This window comes from Callorhinus ursinus, unplaced genomic scaffold, assembly GCF_003265705.2.
Source record: "Callorhinus ursinus isolate GAN/ISIS: 27379988/994484 unplaced genomic scaffold, GSC_fseal_2.0 scaffold40, whole genome shotgun sequence".
NCBI lineage: Eukaryota > Metazoa > Chordata > Mammalia > Carnivora > Otariidae > Callorhinus > Callorhinus ursinus.
In genome coordinates, this window is record NW_027397102.1 from 6,331,710 (window position 1) to 6,353,202 (window position 21,493).

General features: G+C 36.6%; 1 protein-coding gene across 6 annotated transcripts in view; it reads right to left on the reverse strand.

Annotated features, from left to right (window-relative positions):
- Window positions 1–21,493, reverse strand: part of BRWD3 (bromodomain and WD repeat domain containing 3) — a 217,390-nt gene that overhangs the window by 9,967 nt on the left and 185,930 nt on the right. For 5 of the 6 annotated variants that reach the window (XM_025880303.2, XM_025880387.2, XM_025880465.2 and 2 more), the window contains one exon: window positions 11,092–16,784. The exons of the other annotated variant lie outside the window; for it this stretch is intronic. In XM_025880303.2, the coding sequence (XP_025736088.1) occupies window positions 16,030–16,784 (755 nt within the window). In that variant the 3' untranslated portion in view covers window positions 11,092–16,029. Of the gene's footprint in view, window positions 1–11,091; window positions 16,785–21,493 lie in introns of those variants that run through there. 6 annotated transcript variants of the gene reach the window in all.

Here is a 21,493-nt window from a genome sequence, read left to right on the forward strand (position 1 = left end):
TTAACCCATCCCCCCAATGGCCTCCCCTCTGGTAACCATTAATTTGTTCTCTATAATTGGGAATCTGTTTCTTGGTATGACTTTCTCTTTTTCCCCCATGCTCATCTGTTGTTTCTTAAATTCCACATATGAGTGAAATCATTAGGTATTTGTCTAACTCTGGCTGACTTATTTTGCTTATCATAATACTCTTTAGCTCATCCACATTGTTGCAAATGGCAAGATTTCATTCTTTTTTATGGCTGAGTAATATTCTGTTGTATATATATACCACATCTTCTATATCCATTACTCAGTCAATGGACATTTGGGCTATTTCCATAATTTGGGTATTGTAGATAATGCTGCTATAAATATTGGCGTGCATGTATCCCTTCAAATTAGTAATTTTGTATTCTTTAGGTAAACACCTAGCAGTGCAATTGCTGGATCATAGGATAGTTCTATTTTTAATTTTTTGAGGAATCTCCATACTGTTTTCCACAGTGGCCACACCAGTTTGAATTCCCACCAACAGTGTAAGAGGATTCCCCTTTCTCCACATCCTCACCTGACACCTATTTATTCTAGTGTTGATTTTAGCCATTCTGACAAGTGTGAAGTGGTATCTCATTGTAGTTATTTGTATTTCCTTGATGATGAGTAATGATGAGTATCTTTTTATGTGTCTGTTGGCCATCTGTATGTCTTCTTTAGAAAAGTGTTTATTCATGTCTTCTGTCCATTCTTAAATTGATTCATTCATGTTTTGGGTGTTGAGTTTTATAAGTACTTTATGTATTTCAGATACTAACCCTTTATCAGATATGTCATTTGCAAATATCTTCTTCCATTTCATAGGCTGCCTTTCAGTTTTTTTGATTGTTTCCTTTGCTGTGCAGAAGCTCTTTATTTTGATGAAGTCCCAATGGTTTATTTTTGCTTTTGTTTCCCTTGCCTCAGGAGATATAATTAGAAAGAAGTTGCTATGGCTGATGTCAAAGAGGTTCCTGCCTGTGTTCTCCTCTAGAATTTTAGTGGTTTTCTGTCTCATGTAGGTCTTTAATCCATTTTGATTATTTTTTTTGTATGGTGTAAGAAAGTGGTCCAGTTTCATTCTGGTTTCATTTTCTTCAGGAGACATCTACTAAGAAGTTCCTACAACCAATGTCAAAGAGGTTAATGGCTGTGTAACACTCTAGGATTTTTATGGCTTCAGGTCTTGCATTTAGGTCTTTAATCCATTTTGTATTTATTTTTGTGCATGCTCTAGGAAAGAGGTCCAGTTGCATTCTTTTGCATGTTGCTGTCCAGGTTTCCCAACACCATTTGTTGAAGAGACTATCTTTTTCCCATTGGATATTCTTCCCTGCTTTGTCAAAAATTAATTCACCATATATCTGTGGGTTCATTTCTGGGTTATCTCTTCTGTTCCATTGATCTATGTGTCTTTTTTGGTGCCAGTACCATACTGTCTTGATGACTACAGCTTTGTAATATAGCTTGAAGTCCGGAACTGTGATGCTTCCAAATTTGCTTTTCTTTTTCAAGATTACTTTCACTATTCAGAGTCTTTGTGGTTCCATACAAATTTTAGGATTTTTGTTCTAGCTCTGTGAAAAAGGCTGTTGGTATTTTTATAGGGATGCACTAAAAATGTAGATTGCTTTGGATAGTATGACATTTTAACAATATTTGTTCTTCTGACCCATGAGCATAGAATGTCTTTCCATTTCTATGTGTCCTCAATTTCTTTCAGTGGTGTTTTATAGTTTTCAGAGTATGGGTCTTTCACCTGTTTGGTTAGATTTATTCCTAGGTATCTTACTGTTTTGGATACAATGGTAAATGGGGTTGATTCCTTATTTTCTTTTTCTGCTGCTTTATTATTGGTGTATAGAAATGCAACAGATTTCTGTATATTGAGTTTTTATCCTGCGACTTTACTGAATTTGTTTATTAGTTCTAGCAATATCTTGGTGGAGTTTTTGAGTTAATAGCTATTTTCAAACTATTCCAAAAAATAGGAAAGGAAGGAAAACTTCCAAATTCATTCTATGAGGCCAGTATTATCCTGATACCAAAACCAGATAAAGATGTCACTAAAAAAGAGAACTATAGGTCAGTATCCCTGAAGAACATGGACACAGAAATTCTCAACCAAATATTGGCAAAGCAGATCCAACAATATATTAAAATAATCATTCATCCGAATCAAGTGAGATTTATTCTGGGGTTGCAAGGGTGGTTGAGTATTCACAAATCAATCAATGTGGTACACCACATTAATAAAAGAAAGGATAAGAACCATATAATACTGTTAACAGATGCAGAAAAGGCATTTAACAAAGTACAGTATCCATTCATGATAAAAACCCTCAAAAAAGTGGGGTTAGAGGGACTATACCTCAACATAATAAAGGCCATATATGAAAAACCCACAGCTAATATCATCCTCAAGGGAGAAAGACTGAGAGGTTGTCCTGTATGGTCAGGAACAAGACAGGGATATCCACTCTTCCCACTATTATTTAACATAGTACTGGACCTCCTAGCCATAGTAATTGGACAACAAAAAGAAATAAAAGACATCCAAATCAGCAAGGAAGGAATAAAACTTTCACTATTTGCAGATGTCATGATACTCTATATAGAAAACCCAGAAGACTCCACCAAAAAAACCCTTTTATTTATTAGGTTATGGACCTCTTATCCTGAGCTGCTTTCAGGATTTTCTGTCTCTGAAATTTGCAAGGTCCACTATTACAGTTGGGGTATTGACCTATTTTTATTGATTTTGAGGGGGGTTCTCTGTGCCTCCTGGACTTGAATGCCCATTTCCTTCCCCAGATTAGGGAAGTTCTCCATTTTAATTTGCTCCAATATACCTTCCGCCCCCCCTTCTTCTGGGATCCCAATTATTCTAATGTTGTTTCTTCTTATGGTATCACTTATCTCTTGAATTCTCCCCTCATGATCCAGTAGTTGTTTATCTTTCTCTCAGCTTCTTTATTCTGCACTGTTTGGTCTCTATATCACTAATTCTCTCTTCTGCCTTATTTATCCTAATAGTTAGAGCCTCCATTTTTTATTGCATCTCATTAATAGCCTTTTTTATTTTGACCTGATTAGATTTTAGTTCTTTCATTTCTTCAGAAAAGGATTCTCTTGTGTCTTCTATGCTTTTCTTCAAGCACAGGGAGTATCTTTATAATCGTTATTCTGAACTCTACGTCTAACATCATACTTATATCCATACTGATTAGGTCTATGGCAGTCATTACTACCTCTTGTTCTCTCTTTTTTTAAGATTTTATTTATTTATTTGACAGAGAGAGGAAACACAAGCAGGGGGAATGGGAGAGGGAGAAGTAAGCCTCCCCCGGAGCAGGGAGCCTGACGTGGGACTTGATCCCAGGAGCCTAGGATCGTGACCTGAGCTGAAGGCAGATTCTTAATGACTGAGCCACCCAGCGCCCCAATCTTGTTCTCTTTTTTGAGGTGAGTTTTTCTGTGTTGTCATTCTGTCCAGAGGAGAATAGATGGATGAGAACAAAATACTAAAATACCAATGACCCTAGAGAAATATACACTAAACAAATCAGAAGAGATCTGAAACAGAAAATAAAAAAAAAAAAGAGAGAATATAATCATCATACAGGTGAACAGAAAAGAGAAATACCCTAGATTCTGGGTGTATTTTGGTTTGTTAGAAGAAACTACATCCCAAAATTGTAAAGAAAGAAAACAACATATATATACAAAAATAAAATTAAATACAATGAAAGGATAGAATGTAACTGTAAAAATGAGAATTAAAGACTTTAAAAAATAGTTGATAAAAATAAGAAATTGGTTGAAAAGGAAAAGGAAAAAAAATAAAATCAAGACTAAAGAATCCTGGGGGGGGGGAAGCATGAATTGTATATACTATTTTCCCCTAGCATTGGAGTTTTGCAGTTCTGTGTGATCAGTAAACTTGGTATTAGCCAAATATTCTTGCTGATCTTCTGGGGGATGGGCATGTTGCACTGATTCTCAGATGTCTCTGCCTTGAGGAATTGCACCATCCTTGCCAGGGAAGCCAGGCTCAGTTAAGTGGTTCCAGATTGCTCTGTGTGGCTTTTGTTCCCTGAAGGAAATCCGTGTCACTTTAGAGGATGAGAATGAAAATGGTGGCCTCCCAGTCTCCAGCCCCAGAGCTGAAGGATTGGGCAACCACTCTTCAGTGGGCCCTCAGGTAAAAACAATCACTCTTGTCTCCCTTGTTTCTGTCTGCACTCTGCGTTTACCCAGGCTGTGACCAGCATTTTCATCTCAGGCATGCAATCCCGGTCTGAGTCTCCAAACTTAGCAGACTCCTGTGGCGAGAACCCGTGCCACTCCTCCCAGGGGAGGGAGGAGGGTCTCAGTGCTGTTCTGCCACTTGCTGGGCCCCTGTTTGAAGAGCAGTCACCAGACCATGCCGAGGTTCTAGGTTTATGGCAACACTGAGCTGAAAGCCCACTCCTGGGGTCACTAATTGCAGCCAGCTTCCCCAGTCTGACACCTGGGAACTCTGCCACACTCAGGCAGTGCCATTTGTTCTGACTCTGGGGATCCTGAGACGAGGCTGATCCACCTAGAATTCTGCCTGGCTTTACTACATGAGTGCCTTTCAGGCAGGGGCATCCCTCACTGGAGCAGACTTAAAAGTTCTGATTTTGCTCTCCACGATTATATCACTTTCTGGTAGCTGGCTTATGGCCACTCCCTCTCCCTGCAGTATACCTTCTGATATATCACCTCGGATTCACTTTTTTTTTGCAGAAAGTGGTTGCTTTTCTATTTGTAGAATTGCAGCAATTCTTTTACAGAATTCTGGTTGAGTTCACAGGTGTTCAGAATGATTTGATAGCTATCTAGCTGAATTCCAGGTACCAGACAAAACTAAGGACTACCACTCCTCCACCATCTTCCTCCCCCCCATAAGCCAAGACCCACTGATACGCTGTCTGCAAGAGACTCATTTTAGACAGAAAAACACCTCCTGATTGAAACTGAGGGGGTAGAAAACAATTTATCATGCTAATGGACATCAAAAGAAAGGTGGGGTAGCCATCTTTATATCAGAAAAATTAGGTTTTAAACCAAAGACTGTAATAAGAGAAAGAACACTATATCATAATTAAAGGGTCTATTCAACCAGAAGATCTAGCAATAGTAAATATTTATGCCCCCAACTTGGGAGCCACCAATTATATAAGCCAAATAATAACAAAATCAAAGAAACACATGGATAATACAATAATAGTAGGGGACTTTAACACCCCACTGACTGCAATGGACAGATCATCTAAGCAGAAGATCAACAAGGAAACAAGGGCTTTGAATGACACCCTGGACCAAATGGAATTCACAGATATATTCAGAACATTCCATCCTAAAGCAACAGAACACATATTTTTCTCTAGTGCCCATGGAACATTCTCCAGAATAGATCATATCCTGGGTCACAAATCAGGTCTCAACTGGTACCAAAAGACTGGGATCATTGCCTGCATATTTTCAGTCCACAATGTTTTGAAACTGGAACTCAATCACAAGAGGAAATTTGGAAAGAACTCAAATACATGGAGGCTAAAGGGCATCCTACTAAAGAATGAATGGGTAACCAGGAAATTAAAGAATTAAAAAAAAATTCATGGAAACAAATGAAAATGAAAACACAACTCTTCAAAGTCTGTGGGATGCAGCAAAGGTGGTCCTAAGAGGAAAGTATATAGCAATACAAGCTTTTCTCAAGAAACAAGAATGGTCTCAAATACACAACCTAACCCTACACCTAAAGGAGCTAGAGAAAAAACATCAAGTAAAGCCTAAACCCAGCAGGAGAAGAGAAATCATAAAGATCAGAGCAGAAATCAATGAAATAGAAACCAAAAGAACAGTAGAACAGATCATGAAACTAAGAGCTGGTTCTTTGAAAGAATTAATAAATTGATAACCCCCTGGTCAGACTTACCAAAAAGAAAAGAGAAAGTACCCAAATAAATAAAATCATGAATCAGAGAGGGGAGATCACAACACCGAAGAAATATAAACAATTTTCAAACATATTATGAGCAAATATATGCCAACAAATTAGGCAATCAGGAAGAAGTGGATGCATTCCTAGAAACATATAACCTACCAAAACTGAACCAGGAAGAAATAGAAAACACAAACAGACCCATAACCTGCAAGGAAATTGAAGAAGTAATCAAAAATCTCCCAACAGGGGCGCCTGGGTGGCTCAGTCGTTAAGCGTCTGCCTTCAGCTCAGGTCATGATCCCAGGGTCGTGGGATCGAGCCACGCATCGGGCTCCCTGCTCCACGGGAAGCCTGCTTCTCCCTCTCCCACTCCCCCTGCTTGTGTTCCCTCTCTTGCTGTGTCTCTCTCTGTCAAATAAATAAATAAAATCTTTAAAAAATAATATTCCAACAAACAAGAGTCCAGGCCAGATGGCTTCACAGGGGAATTCTACCAAACATTTAAAGAACTAATACCTATCCTTCTGAAGCTGTTTCAAAAAATCGAAATGGAAGGAAAACTTTCAAATTCTTTCTATGAGGCCAGCATTACCTTGATCTCAAAACCAAAGACCCCACCAAAACGCAGAATTACAGACCAACATCCCTGATGAATATGGATGCCAAAATTCTCACCAAGATACTAGCCAATAGGATCCAACAGTACATTAAAAGGACTATTCACCACAACCATGTGGGATTTATTCCTGGGCTGCAAGGGTGGCTCAACATCCACAAATCAATCAATGTGATACAACAAATTAATAAAAGAAAGGACAAGAACCATATGATCTTCTCAATAGATGCAGAAAAATCAATTGACAAAGTACAGCATGCTTTCTTGAGTAAAACTCTTCACAGTGTAGGGATAGAAGGTACACATTTCAATATCATAAAAGGCATATATGAAAAGCACACAGCAAATATCACTCTCAATCGGGGAAGAACTGAGAGCTTTTCCCCTAAGGTCAGGAACACAGCAGGGATGTCCACTATCACCACTGCTGTTCAACATAGTACTAGAAATCCTAGCCTCAGCAATCAGACAACAAAAAGAAATAAAAGGCATCGAAATTGGCAAAGAAAAAGTCAAACTCACTCTTTGCAGATGACATGATATTCTATGTGGAAAACCCAAAAGACTCCACCCCAAAATTGCTAGAACTCATACAGGAATTCAGCAATGTGGCAGAATATAAAATCAGTGCATAGAAATCAGTTCCATTTCTATACACTAACAATGAGACAGAAAAATGATAAATTAAAGAGTCGATCCCATTTACAATTGCACTCAAAACCATAAGATACCAAAGAATAAACTTAACCCAAGAGGCAAAGGACCAGTACTCAGAAAACTATACAACACTCATTAAAAAAAGTTGAAGAAGACACAAAGAAACATTCCACGGTTATGGATTGGAAAAACAAGTATTGTTAAAATGTCTATGCTACCTAGAGCAATCTATACATTCAATGCAATCACTATCAAAATACCACTATTAACATTTTGCAGAGAGCTGGAACAAATAATCCTAAAATTTGCATGGAACCAGAAAAGACCCCGAATAGCCAAAGGAATGTTGAAAAAGAAAAGCAAAGCTGGTGGCATCATAATTCCAGACGTCAAGCTCTATTACAAAGCTGTAATCATCAAGACACTATGGTACTGGCAGAAAAACAGACACATAGATCAGTGGAACAGAATAGAGAGCCCAGAAATGGACCCTCAACTCTATGGTCAACTAATCTTTGACAAAGCAGGAAAGAATATCCAATGGAAACAAGACAGTCTCTTCAACAAATGGTGTTCGGAAAATTGGACAGCCACATGCAGAAGAATGAAACTGGACCATTTTCTTACATCATACACAAAAATAGACTCAAAATGGATGAACGACCTAAATGTGAGACAGGAATCCATCAAAATCCTAGAGAACACAGGCAGGAACTTCTTTGACCTTGGCCACAGTAACTTCTTGGTAGACATGTCTCCAAAAGCAAGGGAAACAAAAGCAAAACTGAACTATTGGGAACTCATCAAGATAACAAGTTCTTGCACAGCAATGGAAATAATTGACAAAACCAAAAGACAACCTACAGAATGGGAGAAAATATTTGCAAATCCTCATCATGTAAAGGGCTAGTATCCCAGTCTATAAAGAACACATCAAATCAACACTCAACGAACAAATAATCCAATCAAGAAATGGGCAGAAGACATGAACAGAGATTTCTTCAAAGAAGACATACAAATGGCCATCAGACACATGAAAAAATGCTTCACATCACTTGGCATCAGGGAAATAGAAATCGAAACCACAATGAGATACCACCTCACAAGTCAGAATGGCTAAAATTAACAAGGCAAGAAACAACAAATGTTGGAGAGGTTGTGGAGAAAGGGGAACCTTCCTACACTGTTGGTGGGAATGCTAGCTGGTACAGCCACTCTAGAATACAGTGTGGAGGTTCCTCAAAAAAGTTGAAAATAGATCTACCCTAGGGCCCACGAATTGCACTACTAGGTATTTACTCCAAAGATACAAATGTAGTGAACCAAAGGTGCACGTGTACCCCAGTGTTTATAGCTGCAATGTCCACAATAGCCAAACTATGGAAAGAGCCCAGCTATCCATCGACAGATAAATGGATAAAGATGAAGTGGTGTGTGTGTGTGTGTGTGTATGTGTGTGTGTGTGTGTGTGTGTAATGGAATTTTACTCAATGACCAAAGAGAATGAAATCTTGCCATTTGCAATGACATGGATGGAACTAGAGGGTATTATGCTAAGTGATATAAATCAGTCAGAAAGACAATTTTCATGATTTCACTCATATGTGGAATTAAAGAAACAAAACAGAGGATCATAGGGGAAGAGAGGGAAAAATAAAAGAAGATGAAACTAGAGAGGGAGACAAACCATGAGACAATCAAAGGAAACAAACAGCGTTGTTGGAGGGGAGGTAGGTGGGGTTGGGGTAACTGGGTGATGGATATTAAGGACGGTATGTCATGTAATAAGCACTGGGTGTTATATAAGAGTGATGAATCACTGAACTCTACCTCTGAAACTAATAGTAAAGTATATATTAATTAATTGAATTTAAATTTAAAAAATAGTAAAAAGAAAATGACGGTTTTACTGCCTTAAATTACTTGACTACACAAAATTCCAAATATAATTAACATGTTGCTATATAAATTCTACTTAGGGTTGTATCATGATAAACCACAAAAACACCCTTAACAATAAATTCCACCAAGTAATATTAGTAACCTAAATCTAGCAATCTGAAATGTTTTGATTTCTTTATATATTTACTACAAAATGTATTCTCTGAAGAGAATCATAAAGATGCTGAGCAGGAAAGTTGACAGTTCAAAATTTATGCATTAATGAAAAGATACTAGCTTTTGAAAATTTTTTTTAAATTCTCTAATATCAAACTTTAATTTGTTAAAAATAAGTTAAAATTATTAGATGTTTATAATCTCCAGATGAAAGGTAATGTTATTAAAGCAATTGCCACAGCTGGCAAAGGAAAACATTCTAAAATTGCGAAGAAAAAGAAAAAAATTCCTCAAAACTTTGGGAAAACATTGGTATCATAAAAAGTTTCTTTTATTTAATATTTTTTGTTTGTTTTTCCAGCAATATGTAGCAGAAAATATCTTTTAAGTAGTAATATAAAAGACCCAAGATAGCAAATATAAGTGTATGCGCTTAAATATCCCATGTAAACCAACTCACAGGCTCAATATATATCGACTTCAATTTATTTTGTGTATTTTTGGCAAGTAGCTTTAAATTGTAAGGGACATATAACTGAGAAAGAAGGTAGAGAGTACTTTGTTCTTGACTTTGTCAACTAGGAAAAGATGGATCTTCTTCTGAATATTGCTATAATATTTTGTCATAAAAATTCTTTAAGAAAACTAGCAGATGAAGTCAGAAAACGTCAAAGCCCGCTAATAAAGAATTTTTAATGTACATTTTTGTATCTTTACTTTTTTTAAAGATTTATTTATTTAAAAGAGAGAGACTGAGGGAGAGAGAAAAAGAGAGAGAGAGCATGAGCAAGGGGATGGGGAGGGGCAGGAGGGAGAATCAGACTCTCTGATGAGCAAGGAGCCTGACACGGGGCTCGATCCCAGGACTCTGGGATCATGACCTGAGCCAAAGGCAGCCACTTAACCAATTGAGCTACCCAGGCACCCCAATTTTTGTATCTTTAATAGTGCTATCTTTAACCAATCAAGCAACTAAACACAAATATCAAACAATATATCTTTGCTTCACTCTCCAAATGTGAAAATTTGGGCTCCTTTCATACCCATAGGATACCATGTAAGAAGTCAAGGATGGTATTTTTTTTCTAAATACCTTATTTCTTGATTCGAATACATAAAACAGACAAAATATATATAAAACATGCAGTCCAGTCTTTTGCCAGCTTACTTACCTTGAACCAAATGAAGTTCTTGCCACTGGGAAGGAAATTACCAGTGCATAAGTTGAATAATGTTCCTGTTAGGGCTTTCAATTCCTGTATCAAAAGTTACCTTTCAGTTGACTTCTCTCCTTCCTTCATGTACATTTATAATATAGTTAAGCCTCTGTGGGCAATATTACTATAAATAAAGATGCTATGCATTCACTGCACAGTTGCTAAAACTTATAAGCCATAGAGACATTAGAAATCTATTCACTTCAAAACAAAATGTTGACTAAAGCTTTTCAGGCTGTTATTTAATGCACCAAGCAGCCCACATTTAAAATGTTAAAACATTTATTACCTAAAAGTGACCCAAAGAATATCTGCAATGACTAAGACAAAAAAAGCCTTATTAATTTTCTTTGATAAGCACTCGTTTTTCAAATAAAAAAAAAACAGTAATAAAGTATTATATGACAAATAAACAAAAAAGGAAAGACCCAGGAGTTACATATTAAAACCTCTGAAGCTGAATAATGGAAAGGAAACTCCTTATTTCTTTCTTCTTGTTAATTTATCTCCAGTACCTGAGTTAAAGCATAAAGCAGCAAGAGTGCAAGTGATTCCAAACAACTTGGAATTTTATTGTAAACATCCCATAAAGAATGGCAACAAATTAATCCAGTTTTTTGTCTTTGAAGATAATTGCTTAAATGACTGGTAACTGCCAAACAAAACATCTTTTATAAACCGAGCCAGTTAGTTTACCTTTCTTTACTGAATTTTAGTTTAATGGACATTTTGTCCATATATAACATCACAGCAACTATTAACTCAATGACTTTCCATCTTAAAATTTTATGGATACTAAGAACAAACATAAGGTACAGTTTTGTTAATACTTTGTAAGGGATTACAAAAGACAAAGATGGTAAGTTACAGGACAAAGAAATAAATTACTGATTGCCATCACCACAGTATTGTTTAAAGAATTAACATTTCTAGTACTGCCTAATGTGCATCTGGTGACATATGTAAAAACACATTTCCCAACTGGGTTTCTAAATATTTTTGTATGTGATTTTAAAAGTCAATTACCAATGGTGATTATATGTATCAATAGTTTTATTTTTTAGAAAATACTTATCATGCTTTTATATGTCAAAGTCTCATATTATAGATTTAATTAAGATAGGTATAAGAATAACAAATGGGCATACATATAAATAAACACACCTTAACTCTAAACTGCAGGGCCTTTCTACTGTACTTCTACCATCAGTGACTCATAAATTGCCAGTCTTGTTGAAGTGTGCTAAATTAGATGCAGTCTTCATTGCAGTAAGAGAAGTGAGGATAAAAGTAAGCAGGAATGATTGAAAGGAAAATAATCAAGAATAAGGCTATATAAGAAATAAATGTCTAGGAACTTGAGGGCAATTCATATTTCATAAAATACAGCACCGTGAAAAGAATTAACTTTATATTAGAATTTAAACAAAACTTGGTAAACTTAATTAAAACTTAGTAAAGAAACTTTACTAAGAGATAAAAATAAAAAAAGCATGAAAATATTTTCACACTAATTTTTAAAACAAGCCTTTAAAGTGATCATACTCTATTTTCAATAAAACTTTTGTAAAGCCTCATGTACCACAAAAATGTTGGGGATGGGGTTAACATTTAAAACAGTGAATTTTAAATGTCAAAAGTTCCATTCCCTCCCCCAGAACTGAACTATATTCATTTTGGAACTCAAAATGTTAGTAATTGTTTAAAAGGCTGGATATCAAAGTAAACTGAAAATTATACAGGATGTAAGTTTCCCTTTTGTGGATGTGAAAATTCCAACGTTAAAGATAAGTACCAGTTGGTAAATGTGCATAAAATAATTCCCAAGATACATAAGCAAGTAATAAAGGTGTTTATCACTACCACAAATATACAAATTTTGAAAAATGCTCAAAAAGTTTTTATCAAAAACTAAGAAGTGGCATTCACATTTTTCTTTTCAATCACTCTGTTATTGTCTGATGACAACCTATAGGATTACAACAAAAACAACAAAATAACAAATCACTCAAATTTACTTCAAAGTATTACAAGGCTGAGTTAGATATTTGAGCACACAGTTGTGCATTATGAGATTTATGAATTTTACTCAATTTCTTAGCCTCTGGGTGAAACAAAGTGCTGTATGAAGAATTCTAGCACAAGCCTGATTTCTGGGAAGGGAAAGAGAAAAAGAAACAAGTGAAGGAAAGATAAATTAAAAAAAATAGAGGGACACATGTACATGATAAAAACCTAGTTTATCTAGAAGGCATAATGAGATGGATGATCAAGCAGTATATATACAGGCTAAGTGCTTTAAACAGAGGCAAAGAATTGGTAGGCTGTGAATACAGCTGTCTTCCATACAAAATATTCTTATTTTAATGTCCAAGACAAAGTCTGTCAAGTTGGAAAAAAATCTACACACACACACACACACACACACACACACACACACACACACACATATTTAGTAATTAGGCTGATAGGCTAGTGAATGTTTTGGAAAGCATCCTATTGCTGGAAGAGTTACACACAGCAAGACATAGAACACACAATTCTGTTTTCATAAACAGATACACATGCTAAGATCTTAAAGCTGGGAATTAAAAGATTATTAGCATTTATGAGAAATATTATAGTTCAGTGACTATTAATATCCAGCATAGGATTAGGTTTATACATGTGTATGTTCTCATGGACCTAAATATAAGTTTATTTCTTAGCAATTCACTTAAGATTTAGACTTTTCTTCAAAATTTTCACCTCATTTCCTACTTGCTTTGCTATGCCTGAACCTGATATTATTTAGGTTTAAAGATACTCTAAAAATTAAAGTGTACAGTATTCAATGTGATACAAATTACAACACATTCACAGGAGGCGGCATTACAAACAAGCAAAGTATAAACTGGGGGGAAAGTGTTCAGATATAAAAGTAAAAATACTATCTTCCAAACTTTTATTTTCACATGTATTAAAATAATTTGCATGCAAACAGAAAATAATCTGTTTGTTTTGTAATAAATGGTAAATATGCTCATCTAACATACCCTGGTGACTTTTAAATCCTAATAACTGAAATCAATATTATAGCAAAATGCTGTTCACTAGTATTTTCACAGTATTTCACTACATATAAAATGTGCTTAAAAATGTCTTCAGCCTTATTATTCTAATCATCTAAACCTAGAAAATCTTGACATACGGGAAATAAATGTGGCATTTTTATTTTTCAAAATAAATTATAAATAAAGCTTGAGATAGCTAAAATCACACAAATGGCAATTCTTCTACATTTGAAAGGGTCAGCTCTTCATAGAAGAATGTCAACAAAAAATTTCACACTAAAATGATACACGTAATACATGTTTGGGTATATCCATGAATTTAAGTAACTATGTTACTTTGATTAGGGTAAGTCAAAGTGTTACTGATTCTAGGAAAACACAGACACAAATTTAGTCTAAATGCCCATGAGATGAATAATTAAAATAATACATTAGCAAAAATCAAATGCAGAGTTTCAAATGTGAATGTTTTTGAATGTATAGTATGGTTAAAAGTGTCAGCTGAGTTTAACCAGCAGTAGTTTTGGTTTAGTGAAAAACAACAACAACAACACTACAACAACAACAAAAAAATCAGCTTGATCTACTGTTCAGTAACAGAAGTTAGTGCCATTAACAATTCACAACAATACTTTCTTAAAGCCTGAACATCATTTCTACTGCAAGTGAAAATTGCTTAAAGTTAGTACAGGACCAACCCCCACCTGATCCAAACAAAATAGCAAAGTTATGTGTGTACTCCTTCCTTTGCACTTAAGGATTTTCAGATGCACAAATGATTGGAAACATGAAACAAACACATTAGCTTAAGAAATATCCTGGGATTACTAGGCATACATGAAGAAGTTTTTTTTTTTTTTAATCTCCAAAGTCTGATCTAAGTGCAACAAATCTGCTATTACAGTAACAGATTAATATTATCCCACTCACCTTAACAAATTAGTGAATTTGCAATTTCTCAAATTTGAGGATTAAAATTCATCTTGGAACTCAAGCTCATTTATGGAATCATGTGCACTCTACTGCTGTAAACAAGACCATAAGCATTTTAAAGATTTTTTTTAATCTATAAAATAATGACTTGAATATCAATGTGCAGTGAAATGAGGTTCTTTTCTAAAAGATTGTAACAGAAGAACCTTTGGAATGGTATGAGCAAAACCTATTAAAGTTGCCTCAAAATATTTGCTAGCCAAAACATTCCAATTCAAACTAGCTGCTTTGTTACATTTTAAAATTCAAATGAAAACCAATCACTCACAGCTGTAAATAGCAAGTGGTAGCAGAGATACATAAGCAGTAGACCAAGTCTACTTACACAAGAATGTACTAAGAAAAGCCTAAGGTACAGCACACTACACTTATGAAAGTTTGTTAATTACAACTATTAATTTGAGAGCCAATACAATTATTAACAACCTCTCAGCTTATAACATATGAGTAATCATTCCTACCAAGCTTGTTCTATTTTTTTTAGTCAGTAATGAATAACAGCATCTATTTTCCTTAACGTTTCCAGTAGTTGTAGTTAATAGAGGTAGCTGAGCTACTATTCAAAGAAATTATTCTTTGTGGATGAGGATTTTTCAAATGTTTAAGTTATTCTTTAAACTACACAAGTTCTATTAATGCAATAAAATATAATAGGAAAAAGAAAATGGATGCAAGAAACTTTTGCATTTGGCACCTTGTCTAGATTGATACCTCAAATATTCTTTTTTAATAAAGTTAATGCAAACATCAGGACACACCACAAAGATTTGCTACATATTTACAAGGCACCAACCCTTTCTCACCTTTAACATGAGTTAAGCAAATCAATGAAAAGCATATCAAGATCCCCCCCACCCCCAAAAAACTGTAGTATAAATATATACTTCAGTTCAGTACAATTCATGAAAGTTTGGCCTGGGAAGAGTAAAATAATCCAGATCGTTCTTACAATATAGAAACTGTAAACATTTAATAGCTGCCTATAGGATTGGTGTATTGTGCAAAAGTTATTATTACTGGGTACAAGAATTAAAATGGCAAAAACAAACTATATAAAACTCTGTAAGAAGGTGCTATACTTCTGTGATACAAAAGCAAAAGAGGGATATTCAATTGAGATAAAAATGTCATGCTACTCTTAAGAAGCTGAATGCTCCTTTAATGTAGTAAATCTGTAGTGTGTTTGTGATGTGTTGTGTGTGTGTGTCTATATGTGGGCAGAATTTTTTTTTTAATTTAAGGCCTAATGAGTAAGGCTTGTTTGAACAAATGAAGTGTGGAGATCAAAAGTCTTGAAACAAATGTATACTGGCATAATGGAAAAGCACCAATGTGAAAGGAAGCAGAAGTCCCCACACAACTTGCTTTGTAGATTTCCTAGTAAATTCCCTGCAGTAGAAGGCCATTGAATTTTTTTTTAAATTACTCTAAATTTATTAACTGTTAATAATTCCATCCCATGAGATGGCTAACCCTGGCTTTTTCTGTCATTTTACGCACTCTGCCTGATCTGGATGTACCAAGATTCAGAGGATCTTCAGTGGACACAAAATTGTCATTATCAGAATCATCATTATATAAAACAGTCCTCCTGCCTTGGTTTCTTGTTTTAATTCGAGGCAGTCTACTGAAACGTCCTGAAAACATGGTATCAAATTCATCATCTGCAATACGTGCACGTTTGGCTCTGGTGGCTCCTCTAGAAGCACCTCTTCCTCCTCTCCCTCTCCCTCTCCCTCTAGTGGCACCTGCACCTCTTCCTCGACCTCCTCGTCCCCTGCCTCCTCTTCCTCGGCCTCCTCTACTCCATCTACCCCATCTGCCCCATCTGCCCCTTCCTCCTGTGCCTCTTGTCTTCCAGTTTCTTTTTCCATTGGCATATTGCTTTCTGAGTTTTCTTTTAGGCCTGGTTTGTATGAATTTGCTATAGTCATGGTCTCCATCTACGTAATCTTGATCTGTTCTGGAAGTTGATTCAGAATCAGAATCAGAACCACAGGTACTTTCAGAACTTAAACTGGATCCTAACTCTCCACTCTCTGAGGAGGACAAATGAGATTTCTCTTTTGTTTCTTTTTTCTCTTTCTCTTCTCTTCCCATGCTTTCATCTTCTTCTGATGCACTAAGAAGTTTTCTTTTGATTCCTGTCCGAGGCTCTCTGCCATCACCATTTGTAAGGGGTCCATCAAGGGAGTGATCTAAATCAAGATGAATAATTTTTTTTAAAGTTAAGCTTTGACATTGAAGATGGTTATTTAAGTTCAAAAGTAAAATAAAATTTCTATCAAAAAATACTTAGCACCCAAAGATAGGGTAAAATAATGGAGAGTATTGTAATATAAATTTAAATCTGTTAGAAATGGAAGATACTAATGTTCTGAGTTTTGTCTGATTGTGTTTTTTGGGGGGGCAGGGAAGAGAGTATGGAGGGATGATGGGTGGTAAGGAAGTTGGGCAGAAATTTCAAGGGCTTGAGCTCTATAAAGAATTATGTAAGAACATGTATCAGAATAATTTCATTCATTCAATGGACAAATATTTACTGATTACCTACTATATTGCTGGAAGTTTGAAATATGGCAATAATGAGACAAAGTCCTTGCTCTTTGAATTTATATTTTAGTGGGGAAAGCTTGATAGACAATGAAATAAATAAAAAAAATTAATACAATTTCAAGTAATGAGACATGATATAAAGAAAAAAGAGAGTAATACAAAATCTCAAGTATATACATGGTGGGTATTTTAGATAAGAACGACTTTCATGTAGAGGTAGTATCTGAGAAAAGAACTGAATGAAATGAGATCTGGGCAAAGAACATTCCATTGGAGGAAACAGAAAGCCAGTGTAATTGGAGTGGAAGAAAAAACAGAGTAGTGGGAGATAACTGCCAGTGGTAAAGGGTTTTAGAACAAGAGAATGACAGGATCTGATTTTTATTTTTAAAAGAGCACTATGGTTCTTTTACATAGAATGAATTATGGAAAGGATTAGAAGCAGAGACCAGTTGAGACACCATTGCAGTAGTCTAGGTAAGACATGATAAGGGATGTACCAATAGAGGTGATGAGAAGTGATTAGATTTGGAATGTTTCCTTCTAGAGGAGCCATCAGAGCCAACGTTTTATTTTTCAAGTTTGAATTGACAGGAATTGCTGATGGATTGGATGTCAAGTGTTAAGCACAGAATGAAGGTCAACTCCAGGGTTTTATGGCCCGAGAAACTGGTTGAATGGTAGAGATATTATGCTGAGTTGGAGAACACTGAAAGAGGAACAGGTTTAGGCAGTATGGTAGGAAAAAAAATCAAGATTCCAGTTTTAAATACTACTAGAGTTCCAAGTAAAGACAATTAAAAAAAAAGAAAAAGAAAAAAAGCAGGTAGATATACCTGTCTAGAGATCAGAAGAGACTCATTAGAGGTAGAGATATAATTTTGGAAAACTTCAGTAAGAGATAACATTTAAGGTCAAGAGAACTTATGGCGCTTATTAAGAGAGCAAACAAAGAAAGAGAATGTAGCTGATGACTAAGACTTGGGATATTCCAACATCTAAAGATAAAGAACAAGTGGCAAAGATAATTGAGAAGGAACAGCTAGTGAGGTAGGAGGAAAACAGGAGAGTGGACTGAAAAGCTTGGAAGGAGCAAAGATTAGGGTTATACAGTAACCATAGTGACAAGATTAGTTTAATAGTCTAGGTGTTATAGACTGGATTGTGTTCCCCTCTCAAAAAACACATATATTGGTTTTCTGGGGGAAGATGGAGGTGGAATAGGAGGACCCTAGACTCACCTTCTCTCACAAACACAACTAGATAACAATCCAATCATCCTAAATACCCCAGAAATCAACATGAAGACTGACAGAACAAACTCCACAACTGAAGGGAGAGAAGAGGCCATATTAAATTAGGTAGGAAGTACGCAGATGTGGTTTAGGGGAGAAACAGATCATGGGTACTGCAGAGGGGAGGGAGCTGTGGTCACAGAGAAGGGTGAGAGGGAGTAGAGCACACAGCAGAATGCACAAGAAGAACATTTACCCAAAGCCATTGGCTTGGAAAATGAGAGGGGCCGATTTTCATGAGTTCTTAAAACCAGTGAGGCTTAAAGCCCAGAATTTTAAACGTTGGCAGGCTTGACTGGGACAAAGCCCTGAGGGCACTGCTCTGCTCCTGGAGAGAGAAGGCATGCAAACAACCTGGGGACAGAGCATGGAAGGAGGGAGATTATTCACTCTCCTTCGAGGGCTTCCCTGAGAGGCAGCTTTCATAGAGACGCCTCTCTAGAAACAAAGGAGCTGTCCAGAGGCATTTCCCTCCAGTACCCCTCAGCATAAACACAGAGCTACCAGTAGGAAGCAGTGTAGCCCTGACACTGGCTAATTAACTTGCTTACACCAAGCCTCACACCCCTGCACTCTAGTGGGATTGCCCTTCTCAGTCAAGCTTGCCTAAGTCCCAGCATGGTGGGCTCATCCCCCAGAGGACCAGCACAAGCCCCTACCACACCATGTCTCTAAAGCCTGCTGCAGTTTTAAAGGTCACCAGGATTATCTGGGATAGAGCCTGGAGGGCACTGCGCTGCTCCTGGAGAGAAGGTAGGCAAAAAAAAACCTGGAGGCAGACAGCTTGAAAATAGCAAACTAGAAAATGCTTGGGGCACACAGGTGGGAGATTTTCTGCTCTTCTCAGAGTGCTTCCCTGAGAGGCAGCATTCATGGAGACTCCTTTCAGGGAACAAGAGCTGACTGGTGCCATTTTTCTCCCTTGCCCCTCAGCATAAACACAGTGCCAACTGCAGGAAGCACTGCAGCACCTATACTGGCTGCCTAACATGGTTACACCAGGTCCCATACCCCAGCTTTCTGACAAGACTGCCCTTCTCAGTCAAGCTTGCCCCAGTACCAGCATGGTGGGCTCCTCCCCCAGAAGATCAGCAGAAACCTCTGTCCAAATCACGTTTCCCTACAAGAGTTCTACAGGGCTTCAGTTCGAGTGGAAATGGTATCAGGTCTCATTTAACAAGCAGACCAGAGCACTAGTTAAAACTTGCCACATTTATGGGGTGCCTGGGTGGCTCAGATGGTTAAACATCTGTCTTCAACTCAGGTCATGATCCCAGGGTCCTGGGATCAAGCCCCACATCGGGCTCCCTGCTTGGCGGGGAGCCTGCTTCTCCCTCTTCCTCTGCCTACACCTTCCCCTGCTTTTGCTCTCTCTCTCTCTGTGTCAAAAAAAACACAAAAACTCGCCAAATTTTGGCCAAGGAACAAATACTGTACACTGCAGGCAGGGAGAGCCTCTGCAGGTGACTGGCCTGAAGGACAGAGCAGCCAAAACACAACAGCGGAGCATATGTAGCACAACCAGAGAGAAATCTCTGAAGTGACAAGTACTGGAAACTATGACTGCTTCTTCATAAAGCCATTAATTTCAGGAGCAGGAAACACAACTAGTTTCCTAACACACAGAAAAAGGCAGAGACCTAGACAAAATGCCAAGATGGAGGAATTTACCCCAAATGAAACAACAAGAAAAGGTCACAGCCAGGGATCTAATTGAAGCAGATATAAGTAATATGCTTGGTCCAGAATTTAAACAACAATCATATGGATACTTACTGGGCTTCAGAAAAGAATGGAAGACATCAAGGAGACACCACAGAGATAAAAGAGCTAGAAAACAGAAATGAAGAATGCTATAAATGAGATTGGAACAAGCTTGATGCAATGAAAAGCAGGCTGAAAGAAGCAGAGGAATGATTTGGTGATATAGAAGACGAAATAATGGAAAATAATGAAGCTGAACAAAAGAGAGAGAGAAGAATTATGTAATACGAGAATAAACTTAAGGGACTTAGTGATTCCATCAAATGTAAAATCATTCTTATTACATGAGTCCCAGAAGAAGAGAGAAAAAGAGGCAGAAAATTTATTTCAAGAAATAATAGCAGAAAACTTTCCTAATCTGGGAAAGGAAACAGACATCCAGGCCCAGGAGGCACAGAGAACTCCCATCAAAACAAAAGCATGCCAACAACAAGACATATTGTAATTAAACTGGCAAAATCTAGTAATAAATAAAAAACCTTAAAAGCAGTAAGATAAAAGAAATCCTTAACTTACAAGGGAAGACCCATAAAGCTGGATGGAGATTTCTCAACAGGATCTTGACAAGGCAACAGGGAGTGATATGACATATTCAACTTGCTGAATGGGAAAAATCTGCAGCAATGAACACTATCCAGTAAGGCTGTCATTCAGAATAGAGGAGAAATAAAGAGTTTCCCAGATAAACAAAAACTAAAGGAATACATGACCACGAAACCAGCTTTGCAAGAAATATTAAAGGGGAATTTTTGCATGGAAAGGAAGGACCAAAAGTGACAAAGACTAGAGAGGAACAGAGAAAAATCTCCAGATACATTGACAAAACAAGTAATAAAATGGCACTAAATACATATATATCCATAATTACTCTGAATGTAAATGGACTAAACACTCCAATCAAAAGACATAGGCTGTCAGGATACAAAAACAACAATAAAACCCAAAAAACCCAAACAGACAAGAACCATGTATATGCTGCCTATAAGAAACTGATATTTAGACATAAAACACCTGCAAATTGAAAGTGAGTGGATGGGGAAACATTTATCACACAAATGCATGTCCACAGTAAGCCAGAGTAGCAATACTCATATCAGATAAACTAGACTTTAAAACAAAGGCTGTAACAAGAAATGAAGAAATTAATGAAGCAACAGAAAGAAAAATTAAGAAAACGATCCCTTTTATAATTGCACCAAACTATGATACTTGGTATAAACCTAACCAAAGAGTTGAAAGACTTGTCATCTGAAAACTATACATCACTGATGAAAGAAATTAAAGATGACACA